Consider the following 19,412-nt stretch of genomic DNA (forward strand, 5'->3'; position numbering starts at 1 on the left):
CTCAAATCTTTTTTGCCGAATTTAAGTAGAAACAAATGCTTTGCGAGATTGTACGTTATAGGAAAGTATCAATGAGTAGGTCATTTTTAAACAATACCGCTGGCGGATAAGAGATCAAGTACCGATTTGGTAAACACCAATAATTGAATCAATATCTCGGCTTCGACATTACAATCAGAAGCATTTTTAACGGCTATACTCGGCATATAATTGTTCCGAAATTCAATTGAAAAAATAATCTTCAAAAATTTCCCATTGTTTTTCTATTGTTTCCCAAAGATTTAGGATTATTTGGTTGCTTGTAGATATTTTTGAATCTGTCTCATGTATTTAATGATTGTTTCTCTTACATTTTTAATTAAAAATTGTACAGTTTTAAAATAAATAATAAGTTTTGAATATTTTGAGAAAAACTAGATCGTGGAACGAGTTCATAAAATGTCGGGGAACGTTCAAACACTCTGGGATAAACTTGTAACTGATTTTTCGGTCACACGTAATACTGATGATCAATTGTCCATTTTCTATTGAGTCTAGTCTAATGAGTCTGCTAACACGTTGCAAGTTGCTTCAATATGTTCAAAACCCAGCGGCGGATCGACACAAGATGTGGCTCGGGTAGAGTGAGGTAAGGAGAGAGAAAGAAGTTTGAGAGGGAGGGTTATATTCTAACGCCGGCCACTGGTCGGTTGCCGGAGATGGTGAGCTATTCGAGATTTAGTTTGTTTGTGTGCAAGTGTGGGATTTTCTGTCTTCGTCGTCGTCGTCGTCGTCGTGCTGGTGTCACCTTTCTCTTGAAGTTCCGTTGAATATTCCGGGGTTTTCCCATCCCTGAGCCACATCTCAACCATTAGAAGCACACTGGTTTAAAGTGAAACTGGTTCCGCTGAAGAGCTTTTTATACACATGAAATACACATATCTTGCAATGGATCGATTGTTCTGTTGGTGTTTTAATAGGAACGTTCTGTGGTTCTAGGCTATATGCGTACTACCAGACACATACTGAGGCTGATTATGCTTACAATTCGGAGCAACAATTTGGCACACTCACCTCAGTGTAAGTGCCAAAGGAAAAGTTCCACAAGACAAATGAAAGTTGGGAGTAGATTTATGTCTTTTTTTTGCAAATCATATCCTACTTCAGAGTCAATTAATCAGCTGTGTTGGAATACGGATGTACAACAGAACGAGCAATCGCACGAAAGAAAAACTCACTGAACCGGTTTCACCACATCGAGCAAAAGTTGGGTCGGGACACTCTTCATAGTTTCAATTTTTGTTTGTTACTATTATCTTTTATTATCAATCAATATTTTAAAAGAAACTCTTCCTCATTTTCAGCACTTTTATATGATAAAAATGTCCAAATAATGGTCGTCACATCAAACTTGAACTAAGTGAAAATCAATGATTGTGTTCGAAGTTTATTTATTAAAGATCATGCGGTTGCACAAATAATACGTTTTTTTTTATCCATCGATATTCGCATTCGTTATTTTTCAAGGTTTTACAAGTCATAGACATAGTGCAAAAATGGCATCGTCAAAAAATTACTTCGGCTTTGCATCGGATTGCTATTAATTCAGAACGATCGATCTGCACCCCGTTTTGCCATTAATCTCAACTAACAAACTGACTAAGTACAGTAAAGCACAAGACAGTAACACGTAAAACTGCATAACTTACACACTAGCTCAAGCATACTGCCTCACTAAAGCCTTAGATTAGTGAATCATTTATGCTTCCCTGCCCTGCGAATGTGATTTCCTTTTGAACAAAGAAATCTTTAACACATACATACAGACATACACTCACACACACATGCACGTTCACACATACACACATTCGTTCACACTGAGGCCACTTTTGAGATAAAAGATAACTACGAGAGTTTAACTAAAACGTAACCCATCCGTCAGGGAGGCGCTATCCGTTGGCCACACGATGCCCTCGATCCAGTCTATGTACTCCGACACCCGCGTATAGATGCCGGGCGTCGTCGAGCCACAGCCAATGCCGAACGAGGTAATGCCGATGATCTGCGCTACGCAGGCCTCATCTTCCGAGCTGATCTGTAGCGGACCACCGGAATCTCCGGTGCAGGTGTCACGGCCACCGCTCAGGAACCCGGCACAGAGATGCGACTCCCGGAGGCCCTGGGGAACGCGACGATTGCGCTGGAAGAACACGCTACAGGCGGCCGTGGTGAACACATCTAGCGATACTTTCAGCAATTCCTTCGACGCAGCACCGTCTGTGATCGCGAAAGTGCGGAAAAGGAAAAGAAAGAAAGGGAAAGTAGAATACAGCATTGTGTAAATTTGAATTTCTTCATCTAGTTATTTAGCTCATACTAAGCGTAATGTAGGCTTGATGTCTTAACTTCATGTCAAGCTAATAAGCGCAGTATCTTGGGGCAGATTACGCCAATACATTTGAGGTATACCACTAACGGGTTGAACCCAGTACGGATATCATGTTAAGCTGGCGAATTAATTTACCGCTTTACCGCTGGAACAGTCGTAAGATCTCATAGGATTTCCTAAAGGTGAATTTTATTGGTACTTTGTAGAGGCATATGGTGCGAGCAACAGATCAAATATAGCATGAATCATATACGCCTTGATCTAAAAATTCTATGCTCAACCATGTGACGCACGATCACGGGATGTGCGATATAGCGTTTTCGCATAATTACGTATCAGTCATGTAAAACGTGTAATACGCATTATACATAGCCAAGCAGGATGAGCACCCATGCTTATGGTGTTCGTTGGTTGTCCTGTCTTCACAGCTACACCAAACCGGCTTCTCATATGCCACACTTACTGTGATCACTTTCGTCGCAAGGATGACCAGATCACGAGTCACTTAAGTTCGGCAATACCGGTTCCTATTACTGTTTGCTGAGCTTATACAGCTAAGCCGGTTCGAAATGTGATTTCGGAATGAAAAATGAACATCGATAGGGATGGGGGGATGCCAGGGTAAAAACCGGTCCACATTTAGCGGCTGCAAATTTGACGATCGATCGTAAACGTCCACGGTATGGACAAAACTGATCAACTTCTCACATCATGTTCACGCCTTCTTATGTTGAGCTTGATCCCGGAGCTTTATCCGCCCATTGGGTCGAATGATTGTCGACCATCTCAAACAAAAATGTACGGTTTATGTGTGTGTGTGAGTTCTGTTACACCAGGTGGTGAGACATGCTAAAGAAGACCAATTTTGTTTTGGCCAGGAATGATACTTACATGCTTCCGTCGATCCAAATCCGATCGCTACCGCCTTCGTCCGATCTACCGTTGACGAACCGTACAGGCATGCGGGACGTATCCGCGTCGAAAAGGTCACCGGGCGGGCCAGCTTCAGCAGGGCGATATCGTTATACACGGTGCGCGGTTTGTAGTTAGGATGCTTCACGATCCGTGTCACCTGGACATCGACCGGGTCGCCAAACTCGTCGTTGCCCTCCTTGAGCTCACCCAGCCGCACCACGATCGTTTGCGACTCCAGACAGTGTGCGGCCGTCATAACCCACTGTTCGCTGATCAGCGTTGCGCCGCAGCGAAACACCATGGCACCGTTCTCGTCCGGCATGGCCAGCCGGGCCATGTGCGGAAACTCGCCAAACCGTGCGGCCGTACCACCGACGATCAGGTTCTGATCGGTTGGACATTGGGCGCGGGGCTTTAGCTTCACCACCGACGAGCCGACCGCTAGCGAACCGAACAGCAGCCCGGAATTGGATGCGCTCTGGTAATCTCGGCACTCTAAGAAACGGATCAATAGCCGATGGAGAGTATCGGTTAATCGGTTGTATACAGAGAGGTAGAAGGATCTGTGTAGTTGCTGGTAGCAATCGGCATAGATACTTGCTTCGTTCACTGACACGCTGGTTTGGATCGTTCAGCTGCTGCAAGCGCTCACGGTAGTCAAGCGGACAGCACACAACTGCTTGTTGGGACGTGTAGCCACAGATTTTTACAATGCGTGACTTTTCCAGAAGCGGACGGCACAGATTATAGCCTTGGCAGATTCCGGGCTCGTTGCCATACGCACACGACTCTCCTTCTGCAAGTGGAAACGAAGCAATGGAGTGACTAAAATCAAATTATTGTTTGAGGATATATTTCGAAAGATACAAGATTCCGTTGAAATGAAAGAATTATGCTAACGAATCGAATAAAATGTGCAACAAAGGGCTATCAGAAATGTATCAGCAAACACTACCGGTGTGCGGTATTTGTGACGCGTACGCGTGTAAATAGTTTCCATTCCTTTTCTATGCCAAAGCTCTAAACCAGACAGAGATACTTCCTTAAGCGACTAAGGTAATTTACGTCATATTAGCGTGCCTGAACTATAATTAATTCAAATACGATCACATTTTACCATTCAGCTTTGGAGATAATTTTAATTTTGTAACAGCTGTTTCGAAATTTCAATCCGAACGGTATTAACGTTCCTTCCGGCTCCTCTCGTGTCTCTCGCCAAAAATCGGCCGTGCGGCATTGGAAATAAACTATTTGCATAATCAGAGGCGCACAAACACTGGTCGCTTAGTAAGGAGGGATTCCTTTGTTTCGTTAACAACCGCAACAATCAAGAGGATAACTGGTTTTTGATGAAATCGATCACTCAAGTATCGGAGGATGATCTCAGGGGTGTCTGAGAAGATGTTGAGCACGCAACCGACTAATGTTGCGATAACCCCGATCTGCGATGAGACGAGAACTATCCGCAAATAGGCAAATGATCGAATCAATAGATAGAGCTACAGCGAAACTATTCGCTGAAACTGCGATCTTCAATCAACTACAGCTAAATCACAATCTGTCGTGGCAACAGTTTGTCAATATAAGGTGTGCTGTAACGTCATACAGCTCCTCTCCCGGTACAATCCTTCTCAGTTTTCCATTTCGTAACGTCGGTTCTGGCATGAATAAGGTATCCCAATGTTAGCTTTGTTCATTACAGACATGTTAATTATCAGTTCAGCGAAGGGTGGATCACAAACGGGGGCTTCACTGGCAGGCAAATCGACAGCAGTATGTAAGCAATGAAAGTGTACACTGCTGCTTGCTATAGAAAGCCGGATGTGTGTGGTTATCAGTGCAAAACTCTCCTTAGGAGTGTCGGATTGATGGGGTATGATCTTGCCTGCTGTTTCCTAACGATTCTCGGCTATTTGAATTATGCGTAGAAGGCCAATAATAGCTAATCAATCTGCCAATTCGATTGTTTTAGCTTCAGCAGTACGTTGAAAACACCATCGATCACTGTTTCACTGCTATCGTTTATCTCGTACACTGGCTAACAATTATTAACCAAAGGCAAACTACAAGCTAATCATCATTCAACACCACAAAAACCTGGTTTCCGAAACTACGTTGTAGACATTGGCAGACACATTGTCTAATGCGCAACCCCACCAACCCAGACACATTTTACACTCACGAAGGTTACTGTCGACCCTCTGCCGACTTACCATTGCTTGCGGCTAGTACACTGCCGAGAAAAAAGATCGCGCTGAGGGCGATCGGCGTGATCCACCGTGCGTTATCAATGGTTAGTGACATTGTGTGTCGGGGGAGGGGGTTCGTGATTTTTTTTTTATTTCACTTCCGTGCTAGTTTCTAGGTTCGCGCTACATGCACTAACAACTCGATGAGCCACACACACACAGAGATTGGGAAGCTCCTGACGATGTCTACAGGCAGCTGCTGCAACTTGCACCGGACGACACCCAACACTAGCGACGGTCTGATCACGTTTGACCTCGCCGAGGAGTTTGGTTTTCCCCCCAAGCGCTCTCGTATCGCGCCGGCCGCGGACGGTTGGAATTTTGAAACGTCTCCTCCATTGCTCCGCTCGATCAACATCGCTCGCGGGAATAACCCGGCGGCGGCGGCGGCGGTGGTATGCAGATAGTGGCGGCAGCAGAGCGCGATCTGCGTGAGCGTGAACCGATCGCGGAGAGGAGAATCGTTTTCTGCGCGAGCTTACATCTATCGACTTTGGGCTCTTGCTTCAACAAACGACTTGCTTTTGGTGCGAGCCTGTTGAAGTACACATTGCGGTTGCGTGTGGAGCAAATGTAAACGGGTGTGGTGTAACAGGGAGTAAATTGAAAATGCATCACACAATTCTGTTGATCGTTAAGTGATCGGTGAGTGCAATTTGGAATTAGTTGAAGCTGTCTTCGGATTTGTGCGGTCGTGAGTATTAACTTGTGGTATAACGTTAACGCTTTTAAAGTATTAAGATCCCCAGGCTACGTACGGGAGGGAAATGTTCGCAAGGATACAATCAGCCTTATCTGTTGCTCTAGCGGACTGGTATGACTTGAAAGATAAATGTTCAACATGGACGCCTTTGCACTAAGGGCTACAATAATTGAATAACATAAGTTTGCGAGAGCTGTCATGAACACATTCTAAATAAGAAGAAAAGCATAATGAATATAGAACAAAAAAATTGTAAATGATTTACAATGATTTCAGTAACATTTGCAATAAAGTGAAAATCTAAGCTTGTGTTGTATAAGTTGAATCACCAACATGATCACAACCAGGCCAGTAACTAAGTGTGTTAATTAAAGAGTAGAACCAAAAATGCAGCTTCATTATTCCGATCGATGAGTCTGGTTTTGTAGAGTATTGGGAGATTTCTTTCAACTTTTTCAACCAACAAAGAAAGATGACTATAACTAGGCCTGCATTGAATGTTCTGACCTTTCTTTAGAAATGAAAGGATGTTATTAATGCTAGATAGATCATGTCCGACGAACAAGGAGCGCCAGTTTTTTTTTATAAAGAGATTTGTAATACGCTTTCAACGCTCTCTTTTGCTGTCTCCTGAAAACGATATATTTCTATACAAAAAAGGTTAACCAACTTGCAAAAATATCAACAAGAAATATATCAACCAGAAACAAGCCGAAGAATTTGGCAACTTCACAATTTATTACCACGAAATTCTGGAACGTTTCCATTTAAAAATGGCAAAAAATGCGATCGAGATATGAACAACGCGATTCGTGGACTGTTCTGATTGGTTGGCCAAATTTTGCCTCATTCGATCTTGTATCATTTACTTTGGTTCGAAAACCGGCTTAACAGTGCGCCAAATGTTACCGAAACATCTCCCAGAATATTGTCGACGATGTATCTTTCTTCCGCAAAATTCTACATAGATAAGAAGTTGATAAGAGTTCATTCTTCTTATCAGCCCAACCATGTTTTGTGGCAGTATTATGTGTCTGGAATGCTGTTTGTTATTTAATTCATTTAAATCAATTATTTCATTCACAGTCTGTCTTATATAGAAATATATAGAAGAAAGTATGAAGAAAAATTAAGAGGATGGTTGAAAGGAAAGGGCACAAGAGCGGAAAGCATTTAACGAAGAGTTAAAGTCAAAGAGATCGTTATAGTAGTTAAACCATCTGAGACAGGACAGAAAAGGATCATTATAACAATACAATGTATGTCGTGTTTCCTCATCTAAAGGAGGCCTGCGGGGGAGGGCACGGCATGGTACATATAAACAAATTCTTCTTCTTCTTTTTCTTTTTGGCCCAACAACCGTTGTCGGTCAAGACCTACCTGTACCACTTGTGGGGTTGACTTTCAGTGACTATTTGGATCACATAGCAGGATAGTCAGTCCTACGTGTATGGGGGCACGTTCCATTCGGAGCTTGAACCCATCACGGGCATGTTGCATATAGACAAATAGAGGCAAGCAAATCAGGAGCATCAATGGAGGAAGCAAGTAACTCGCCAATGAAACAAGCTTGACTCACATGACGTCGCTGGCTTAGTGATTGAAAATTAAACAATTGTAATCGCGCTTCATAGGGAGGAAGTTGTCCATAGCGAAAAATATGACGAAATACAACCCTGGTGAAGCGACTTTGAACTTTTTCTAATCTAGTGCATTCCTCAATACTAGAAGGACCCCATACAATAATAGCATATTGCAAAATTGGACCAACTAGACTGCAATAAAGAGTTCTGAAACGAGGAGATCTCTAAACTCAGATGAAACCCTCAGTATGAATCCCAGGGTTTTATTTGCTTTCATTATTACTTCCTCCAACTGTTGCTTGAAGTTTAGCTAGCAATCATGTGTAACCCCAAGGACACGAATAGACGTAACACGAGGCAGAGATACATTGCGAAGTTTAAAATCAAAAGAAAGTGGAGAACGAGTGTGAGAAAAAGAAATAATGGAACATTTATCGGGACAAAGGCACATAAAGTTAGCAGAACACCAATCGCCGAAGGAATTTAAGTAAAGTTGGAGTCTTTCACAATCAGAAGACGAAGAAACCGAGAAGAAAGATGTTGTAGGCCAACATTGTCAGGAATGCCAATAAATTAAAGAAACTTTAAACCAGTTCTGAACAAAATTAACATAAATTAGCAGTGGGCAGTTAGTATGAAGGAAAGTTTTAGTTTTTTTATTCTCAGCTAATCCTCTTGTAGAGCCGGTCTCGTAGTACAGTCGTCAACTCGTACGACTTAACAACATGCCCGTCATGGGTTCAATCCCCAAATAGACCGCGCCGCCATACGTAGGACTGACTATCCTGCTATGGGGGGAATCAATTAGCCACTGAAAGCCAAGCCCATAAGTGGGTACAGGCAGGCCTTGACCGACATCGGTTGTTGAGCCAAAGAAGAGAATCCTCTTGTCGATCATGAAATGTTAATCAAACCAATGAAAGCAATATAGGACACGCCGTACTGCGATGTTTATTGAAGATTGCATGAAATGCTTGTTTAAAACAGCCAGAATTATTGCTGAAACGAGTAAAAAATGTGTACGTAACGAGGCTTTTGATAAATGGGAAAGCATAAAAATCATTTACAGGCTTGTTCGATTTTTTCATGGTACATTTTTCTTTTTTGTAGGCGTAGCATTCTACGCGATTATGCTGAAATGCAGCTTGTTGGAGATCGAGTCTTGCTGGAGCCAACGCATCTATTGAATAGATCACCTGGTGTACAATACTAAACTGATTTTACTACGAAGAAAACAGTGAATTTATTTGAAAAAATGGACTAGTTCCCGGATGATAATCGAATTCGGTTTTGTAAGGGCCAGCTGGACTATTTATGATCCTAATACTTCACTTTTTCAAAAATGCGTCTATTTCTTTGTTAAATGATTACTTTAAGATAAACAATACATTATCTTATTCCAAGAGATCTCATTTATCTATTTTTGAAAACATGATCCTTAATCATTTTTAGCAAACTGGTGAAATTGCTGTAAAACACGACTTGGTATTTTGAAATTGGAAAAGCAATCATATGGAAACAATAATTTAGCATCTAATTACATCCAACAATAATATGTTCCGGTTCTCAATCATTTGCCATTGGCACAATAATAATTATGGAACCAGGGATGTCGATTCCCTTGTTAATGGTTTGCATATTTAGAGCTTACATTCCCAAATAACACTCAAGAGACGAGTGATGCGTGTGAGTTATGACAATTCTAAAAATAATCCGAGCACGTTTAGCCTTTTAGGGCCATTCATACACCTAAAATTTATTTTAAGATAATTAGAATCGCTCGTTATCGTCATCCGGCGCTACAACCGCTTTGCGGTCTTGGCCTGCCTCAGGAGTCTCTGAAACCGCTCACGGCCTCGCGCCTTCGTCTGCCAGTCCGTTATGCCTAAAAAGACTTTACGGGCTGGGTCCGTTTCCATGCGTACAACATGGCCAGCCCACCAGAGCTTGGCGAGCTTGATAAGCTGTACGACAGTGAGGTCGCCGTACATCTCGTATAGCTAGTCATTATAGCGGCTCCTCCATTGTCCTTCCACACATACGGGGCCAAGTATCCTCAGACAGTGTCCATGTCTCAGAGGCGTATGTGAGTACGATATAGTCCCAGCTTCGTCCGTCGCGACAGGTTCTTTGAGGTGAACTGAATTTTCAGGCTGTAGAATGACCGGTTGGCAGCCAGCATCCTTGCGCGCAACTCAGCTTCCATGCTATTGTCGTTGCTGACCTTTGACCCAAGATAGAAGAATTCTGGGACGACTTCAAAAGTGCGTTCACCTATCTGTACATCACGCCTAAGTAGGTCCTGATTATTTATTGGTAGGCCCGCTCATGTAACCACCATCAGTTTGGTCTTTGCCTCGTTTATCTGCAATCCGAGACTCTCTGCCGCCTGCTCGATCCCTTGGTAGGCTTCTGCTACATAGGAGAGCCGCCGTCCAATGATGTGCTATATCATCAGCGTATGCTAGGATCTGGGTTGACTTAAAGAAGATGGTTCCCGTAGTCTCTACCCTCGAGTCGCAGATGGCCCTCTCTAGCGCCAGGTTGAATAGGAGACAAGTAAGCCCGTTCCCCTGGCGCAGACCCTTGGTGGTAGCAAAAGGTTCTGAGAATTTTCCATCCACCCTCACCTGACAAGTGACGTTGGTCGTAGTCATTCTAACTAGCCTGATCAATTTGGCCGGGATTCCAAATGAGCTCATGGCGCCGTACAGTTTTACGGGGAATGAAGAATAGATATAATACACATGTTTTGAAATTTACGTATTCAACTGATAAAGTTCTTTATTGAATATAAAAATATTAGAAGTATGTTGGATGTATTAGTAAAGGGGCTGAAAGAACTTTTTGCGTCAATTTTTTCTCCTCGCTGAACGTAATTAAGAGATTAGCTGTTTGCTTTGAAGTAGTCATACTCTTGGAGTTTGGGATAGAATTTCTACTTTGCAGAAATTGTATGCTTATTTTCGAGGGAAACGTACATGACCTGCCTTACAGGAATCGTTCAAAATTAACCAGTGGCTGTTGCGTTACAGCCGTCCGTTCGACTGTCCGTTCATCCCCACACCACGGATTCGATCCAGTCCAGGTATGGGTGAACTTTGGTGTAAATTGCCGGCGTAGAACTACCGCACACCTGCCCCAACGATGTCACACCGAGGATGTAAAACATGCAATGATTTTCTTGTACCGTGACCTGTAGCGGGCCGCCCGAATCGCCCTGGCAGGTATCCTTTCCACCGGCCAGATCACCAACGCACATCTGCGTGGATAGAATGCCCTGGCGGAGGTGACGATCATACCGGTATCGCTCGGCACACAGTTCATTGTTGTAGATGTTGAGTGCCACCTTGCGCAGCTCGTCCGATTTGGCACCAAGATACTCCGTCCGCCCGAATCCGGTCGCGATCGCTGTGCGTACGTTTAGCACTTCCGATGGGTACAGACAGGCCGGCCGTATAAAGTTCGTAAAGATCACACGCTCCGTCAGCTGAATCAGTGCGATATCGTTGTATTTTCCGACGCTCCGTTTCAAATCCGGATGCACGATGAAGCGCAAGATGTCGTAATTTTCCGGCTCCGCACCATCGTCCTCGCGCACCAAGCTCTGTTCGCCCAGCCGCACAATGGAGGGTAGTGTGCTGCAAGTGGACAAACGGTAAGGTAGTGTTCAGTGATTTAGTGTGCTTTTTTCTTTCTTTCTTTCGGCCTTTCCGAGCCGTTGATCTACCCGTCAGCTGATTCCGCGTAGCAGTGGGCTGCCGTCAGCACGTAGTACTCGCTGATCAGCGATCCTCCGCAGTCGAACGAGTAGCCACCGTTCGGCTGCCGCCATCCGATCGCAGCCATGTGCGGGAACTCGCCCGGTTTCGTCACGTTGCCACCGACGATCAACTTCACAACCATTTCACACTTCGGTACATCGATTTTAACCAGGGTTGGATTCAGTGTGAGCGCACTGATCGCGACACTTTCCGTCGTAAGGTCCTTGTATTCGTTACATTCTATGGAATGGTAAGAGCGAATCGGTTTCTTAGTGAAATTACCCGTTTGTCCGTGTTTGCTTCTTCGAGGTACTTACTTTTTTCGCTTATCCGTTCGCTTCCGCCACGACTTTGCGAGTTAAGTGGCGTCGGTATGCTAAACCCGCTCGGAGGGCTGTCGAGCTGTTGGGACTGTGGGCAGCAGACGATCGCTTCCGTGGCCGAATAGCTGCACACGGTGATCCGATTGCCGCGTTTGCACTTCGAGTATGGTCGGCACACGCCCGACTCTCCCTGGTGCGAGCATGATTCGCCGTCTGCGAAGAAATGATGGGACAGATGTTCACTGGTTAAAAGCATTGGCGCATTTTCTGTACCAATACAATGTAGCTTGAAATATCTATTAGGTGCCGAGCAAAATGTATGATTTGAGTGCTCTCTTTCAACAACGATACGATCAGCTGGATGCACATTACTGCAATCATATTGAAATCTTCTATTACTTTGTCTTTGTGATGTACGATTTTTTATATTACCGTAGAGAAAATTCACTGTGGTTTATCACAGATGTTCAGGTCTGTTTTAGATGAGATTAAAATTCATGGTCAGTCATGTACGTCCACCATATTTTGAACCTGTTGCTGAAAAAAATGTTCAGCTAAATATGAAATTTGGGAGCGACCTATGATGTAATGGCCAGTTCCTGCAGCGATGTGGGATTCATGTCTCTTTCTGTGATTCTTGTTCATCAATGCGTGATACTGACATTTTTGCTGTGGGTAAATATATGTCACATGCAAATTTAGTTCATTCAAAAGGGCTAAGCAAAACTGTGTGAAATGATCCATGCATGAAACAATTATATGAACGTTAATTTTTACATTTAGATGAACTCGTATTTCACCCAGCCCGAAGATGAAGACTAACCATTATCCGCAAATTTTAATTGCACAATAAAGGTATTCAACAGCAATTGTATGGAATTAAATTATTCGTTCTAAAGTATATGTCAATAATTTTGTATAATAATTCAAGGTCAGTGGAGGAATAGGAACATAATAAGAACAAACATATTAATAATATTTACCTTGAGAATCTGTCATTAGGATTAAGGATAATCTTTAAAAACTTTGCGGTAAATAATTTATGTTGCGGCAGCAACGGGTAGGTTTGAGGCGATTTTAAATTGTAACGAAATGTTTCATTTGCAACGGCTATGTTTGAGAAGAAATTTAAACTATTGTAACTTATCGTATGATAACAAGATCGCTGGCGTTAATAAACATACATTTTTTTTGTAAACGGCCGTTTCTTGAGTTCATCGATAAGCATAAGCAACACGAACAAAGCGTTGGGTAATAAAAATTATCTTAGAGTTGGTACATCCGGCGTGTGGAAAGAAATTAGGAGAACAATGCATACAGGACGAATCGTGCATATGCACCAGTTAATGAATCCTTTCAGTTAGCAACCCAAAGCGAGGAGGTCATTAAATTTCAAGTTTACTTAGGAGTAATATAGAATGCGTGGAACTGAAGCATAAACATACCAGCATATAGAAACATAAGGAACATAAAAAACATTGCATGGATTTCCGAAGAAAGACACAGTATTTTCACACACACTGGTGCCAATACATTTAAACAACGTGTACGGACACGTTTCAACACCATCAAACATGTTAGTATATAAGAACCAAATTTTGTTTAATAAACGGCAGATCTAATTCAGAAACTGAACGGAGAATGTCTCGATTTTCTTTTGAACGTCTTGGCCTTTTCTAGGATTTGCTTTAGGTCTCATCCGGGTCACTCTGCCCCATCCGAAAAGTTGTTGTATCAATTGTGCCACATTCGCAGCATAGATTACCACGAACCGAGAATGCTAGCGGAAAGTTTAATGCAAAATTTTTTATAATAACTCCTTTCGGGCAGAGACCCATCTTTTCCTATAAATCTGTTTTCGGTTGGAACTTAGAACACTGAAGGCCTTTCCTTCGCGTGGCCTGGCTGGAGTTCCGCCGTCAACAATTTACCATTGAAGTTGATTTATAGTGAATCCAGATTAAGAGAGAACAAGTACAAAAAATAGATATTATTAGTCAGACTTGGACAACATAATATTTAAAACCCATCCACAGGGCTTTATATTATTTCAGTCTTGCTTAATATAAACTTGCTTGAAATTTTAAACAACTGAAGAAAGCTTAAGCTGCGAGGCCATGGCGGCCGAGAAACTTTCTCAACGCGCATGTTATCAGGCACTCATGCGTAGCTTTGAGAAAACTATGTTATAAACGTTTGTCGAAAGAGCACAAACCGATTTAACAAACTTTTGAGAATCTTCGAAAATGTTGACGATATGAGCAATAACACTTGCAGGTAAAGACCTGTGCAGATAGAATTCGGTCACCTAGTTTTATTTTTAATAGGGTTGCAAAAAACATGTTGGTCAATCACTAGGAAAGGGCCGTAATTCTCAATTAAATAAATAAATAAAAATAAAATAAAAGTTTTCTCAGCTTTAGAAAGCACCATGGTCCCGCGGCTTTACATTTTCTGTTTTTTTTGTATAATATTGCAGATGATTAATCACTTCTTTTTAGCTTGGGATGCTGTTTTAAAAACAGCATTGTCTTGGCCTATCATACTTAACAGATTGACCCAAACATCATCTACCCCATGTACCAGAAGTGACACAGGTTGGACTGCATCAATTACAGGGGTATTACAGTATTGAATACTGCTTGTGAAATATTCTCCTTGATCCTTCCGGAAACTATCAAAGAGGATTTTGTAACGGAAAATCAACACTCTGGCTGACTAGTTCTTCAACATGCGGCAGATCATGGGAAAGAGGTCAGAATAACAGACACGTAAAATGAAAGCTGAAATCTACTAAGGGGCAGGCGGCAGTGAACCTCGGATTCCAGATGAATGGGGTAAAAAACAAACAGATAGTGGCACTACATCAGAAGCCCTACAAACAGCTACGTAGGGGTGACGTACGGATAGGTTAACACACTTTTCAAGTCGTCCAAAATTTCGCTTAAGGCCTAGTGATGTTTAATCACGGAGTGAAATCGTATCAACTGTGTTGTGGATCAAATCCCGAATCGACTCCGGGTCCGAGATAGTGGTACGCGAGACGAATTTTCTCACGATTGTTTCCACTCTGTCGCTACTCTTCGGCCATCGCTGTATGTTTCATTATATCCAACTTTATTTGTTCTCACGCGTGTTAAAGGTACAAGGGATACATTCAACTTTGAACTAACAAATAAATAATAGAACAATGTTGTTTAAGTTTGGATTAATCTTATGTCTAATTGTAGAAAAGATGAGTGATAGTTGTTTTAATCGAGCTGTAAAATATTATCATTCCACAAAAGAAAAAGATTACAGAAAAATAAATAAAGATAACTGAAGATAAACAATTCAATGTATGTATCTTTTTTACTAATGTATCTTTTTAATTGTAATAAGCTCAAGCATCATAAAGTTGCAACCGACTCATTTGAAGCAATTTATTCATCATTATTAAGTAAGGCTCCGATTCCCTAAACACAACGTACAACAAAATTCGGAAAAGAAAGATAGATGTTAAGTAAACAAATGTACAGATTACTTTAAATCTAAATTGTTTAATTGTTAAATGTTTAATTACATATCTTAAGCTTGATGCGCAAGATAGTCAATGTAGTAATTTGAAAGTGATTCGTTTCGTATATGTAACCATATTATGTTCATTTATCATAATATTACAAAATAGTAGAAGTCGAAAATATATTGCATATCGCTAGAAAATGGTTAAGGTCAGGGTCCTTGTAGTGATCGAGTGGAAATGAAAGAGAAATATTTAATGATCTGATTCCTTGAGGCAACAACCGTTGTCAATCAAAGCCAGCTTGTACCACTAAGGGGCTTGACTATCAGTGACTTATTGATTACGAATATGTGCATTGTAATACGTACGTATGCGAGGCACGGTGCATACAGGGCTTGCACTTATGACGGGCATGTTTGTTTCGCCGTACCAGATTGCGACTATACTACAGAACTATCAAAATTTAAGGCATGAAATATCAAATGAACGGACATTTGATTCCTCATTAACAAAACCTAGCACATAATTATTCTACAAAATAAGACCTATAACATAGTCATTTGTCATCCCCCGCCGACATCTAATTTTCATCGAGTACTGTTGAGTACGTATCGTACTCGTATAATCTACTTTTGCATGTTTGCTTCTATATAGTTTAAATCGATGAGGAATACAATATACAGTTCACGCTCGGCAATCCGCGCTGAATCGAGTACGGATTATGTGGTATAAAAAATGCTTTGAAAAAAAGAAAGATATTTCTGTTTTTAATCATATTTCACTACTTTTCACCGATCACTGGTCTAATAAATTTTGTTGTCAAACGTGCCGTTTAAAAATGTGTGTATTACCGATTGTGAACTGTACCTAAAGACACTTCTCGTGTAAAAAATAATTTAGTTTGATAACAAATATGTGATACAAAAAACAAACACGTTCCCTTTCACTTGATCAGTAAATAGTCCTTAAAGAGAATATGAAACACTTAAAAATAACCATAGCGATATTATGGTCCTAAAGGCTCGCACTTGCTGTCGAACTTTGAAACGATGTTACTTTTTTATGTTTCATCATCAGCTTTAAATATTAGCACACCCGATGGCGAACATAGGCCATGGCATATACATACAATAACCAGTTTTTGGAGTCCGTATAACGATTCTTGTGTACTTTTTACTGTCGTTGGCAAAATTCCTTTATTTTTTGTCTCACTTCGACACGTTTTCAGATTCGCACATCATGCTAAAAAAAGCAGATGCAAGTTTGAATAAATCAAAATCAGCTAAAAAAGCAACTTCACTTTACCGATCATCTGCTTTGCTCGATCATTTCGCATGTTTTGTTCTTAGCTACCACTTCTTGGCGTTGGCTTTAGAACGTGCTGCAATAACCTGTCCTTGGCGTGGGCGACCATCAAAGTAGCCAAGCAAATTCTTTTCTTGTCAAATGTAAACAACAAACAACCTGTCTAGGCTTTTTTGCTGCACAGTTCAAACAGTGCTTGAAGTTGATGTTGTGCACATTAGAGATGTTGCGAGATTAATGTTGTGAATTGGATGAGTTTGACGGTGACTGTGTCCGGATGTGTGCCTGTGTCCGTTTAATGTGCACAGATCATTGTTCTCGGTGAGTAGATTTGCTGATAATGTTTTGCACACTTTCTATGCGAACCCCGGGAGCAAATGATAGTGCGTCATTAATAGAAGCACACTGCAGTTGAGCCGCTTATACCGGAACGATTAACTTTGCAGTGAAACGCGTTACAAACACAATACGCTTTCGTAGATTAGATAGAAACAAAGCGGTAACTTCTCGCATGTCGCTGTAAGTTTGTAGTCACTCTCGATAGTTTGACAGTCTTATAAATTGGTCCGCTTTTTTACATATCAACCTCAACTACACACATAAATTAGCTAGTGATGCCAGTTTACCTTGCAGCGCAAAGAGATCAGTCGCGAAGAAACACAGCACTATTAACACAGTCCACAAAATCATCGTCTGTATGGTGCCGGCACGTTTGATTGCGCTTCCCATGGCGACGAATTTATTTTTTGGCCGTTCTCCACCAAGCTAAGCACAAGACAAGAATCGTATCTTTGAGATCCTCTGTTCGCTATCAAACGGCAATGGCGCAGCTTCCGCGAACCAACCACTACGATTACTAACACCGAGCCAGAAACGAGTTTCTATCGATCGTCGGCGCGATCACCTCGAGAACTGATACGTTGCGGCATGCCGTTGAGGTCCGGAGACTATCGGCAAGCGTGGAGAATCTCACCTACACCGATGTAAGCCGTTCTCTCAGCGCAAGATGCTGCGACGGGTTCGCGAGTCGTAAGGTGTTTGTAAAACCGCGCTTGACGATCGTTGCGTGCGCCTCTCAATGATGACACCAACCTGGAGGGCTGCGCTTGTGTTTGTGTCTGATCATGTGCCGGAAAACTGATGGTGATGAACTGATTAAATTTGAATATCGTTTGCGAGCATTTCATTTTTTATTAGTTGCAAGCCAAACTAGTAAAATAAAAGTCAAAACCTATTTGTCGCGTTCCGAGGATTAAACTGGTTTTGGTGCGTCTGCTTGTTCAACGTTCTCTAGATACTCAACTTTAAATGAAGGTTGATGCGGACTGTTATGAGGGCAAAAAAAGGAAGAAAAAAAGAACATCATATTTCGAATAAAGTAGGATATTGTTCTTAAATTTATAAAATGCCAGGCTATCTCTTCGTATCTTATCTTATCAACTCTTATCGGATTTAAATTATGTGTCAAGCACCTTTGATCCTTTTATATTTCTTTGCTGTTTTTTTATTTTATTGGGTTACAACAAATATTAATTTTAAATTGATAACATTATATTTTTTTCCTTTATTCCTTTATTCCTGAATAAAATAAATAGTTTTTTAATAGACGTTCTGATTTTAATATTTTGCACGTAGATAGATTGCCATTCTGTCGGTTACTCGTTATGTATATACGTATATATATTCACTATTTGTGTTCTTTTAATAAAAACAAATAACAATGTTATTAATAATAATAACAATCTACAACCTAATTATAATAAGATGTGAATATTTCTCTAAGGTTTATTGTTCACGGCTAACATTAGCTGTAGCTAGCTGCCTTAAACCCGTTGCATTCGTATCCTATATGATACGGTGTACTTTGTTTTTTTCTACAGATTATTTATGTTAGGGGCGTCCAACATACGATCCACCGGCCAACAACATTTACATTCGAAATTACATTCAATTTACAATCCGGAAGATATTTGAAAAAAAAAATAAAGGTTATCAGAGCACATTGTCATTACCAAAAACACTATAATCATGGCAAGTTTCAAACATTATCATTGAAAAAAACATGAAGTTTATAAAAACTAGGTAATTTTGTATCAAAACATATGATAATTAAAAAATATGTACATCTTTTGACTCATTATCCTTATTACTTGCATATCAGGGCGAGGTCGACTCTCGATGAGCCCGGATAAATGGCGCTCTACTGTAATAGGATTATAATTTTTTTTAATCCTTTTTTTATACGTCCGTTTGGTGATCGAGTGAACGTGGACGTGCTATTTTGACTTTTTATATTATTATTCAATTACAATTTCATTGATTTTCCATTTTTTCTTTTTTTTAGAATTTCATTGAATCTAATATTTCCTTTGTTCAGTTCCGGCGCCACGTCTCCCAGATTCTCGAATAGCACAGATAATAAGTCAAAGTATATATAATCACAAATTCCTGATTTTTTTTAAACATTATCTTATGTTAGTATCAAAATTAGCCAATTTTTATTAACTTAATGTTTTCCAATGGGAATTTTTGAAATTTGCCATTAATTGACCATTTTTGAAACGGTGATTACCGTTTTTTTTCAAATACCCTCCCCCAGCACGCTATGAATCCTTTTGTATTGAACTGTCATTTCTCACCAGCACGGATAAACAGACAGCCGGATAAAAGGCACCCGTAAAAACGGCGCTCCACTAACAT

General features: G+C 41.1%; 1 protein-coding gene across 1 annotated transcript; it reads right to left on the reverse strand.

The window, feature by feature from the left end:
* Positions 1-1,483: 1,483 nt before the first annotated feature.
* Positions 1,484-17,834, reverse strand: LOC120961132 (uncharacterized). The gene is made up of 8 exons (XM_049610977.1): positions 17,339-17,834; positions 11,900-12,118; positions 11,549-11,822; positions 10,880-11,459; positions 5,497-5,623; positions 3,885-4,079; positions 3,260-3,778; positions 1,484-2,256 (listed from the first exon to the last, which is right to left on the reverse strand). Exons 1-8 carry the CDS (start codon positions 17,439-17,441, stop codon positions 1,895-1,897), a joined length of 2,379 nt encoding a protein of 792 aa, XP_049466934.1. The 5' UTR covers positions 17,442-17,834; the 3' UTR covers positions 1,484-1,894.
* Positions 17,835-19,412: the final 1,578 nt, after the last annotated feature.

This window comes from Anopheles coluzzii, chromosome 2 (genome assembly GCF_943734685.1).
Source record: "Anopheles coluzzii chromosome 2, AcolN3, whole genome shotgun sequence".
NCBI classification, from domain to species: Eukaryota; Metazoa; Arthropoda; class Insecta; order Diptera; family Culicidae; genus Anopheles; species Anopheles coluzzii.

Coding starts and splice junctions, on each gene's coding strand:
- LOC120961132 (XM_049610977.1), bottom strand. CDS start 17,441: ATGGGAAGCGCAATCAAACGTGCCGGCACCATACAGACGATGATTTTG. Junction 11,823..11,899: donor CGAACGGATAAGCGAAAAAA/GTAAGTACCTCG, acceptor ACCATTCCATAG/AATGTAACGAATACAAGGAC. Junction 3,779..3,884: donor CCAGCGTGTCAGTGAACGAA/GCAAGTATCTAT, acceptor TCCGTTTCTTAG/AGTGCCGAGATTACCAGAGC.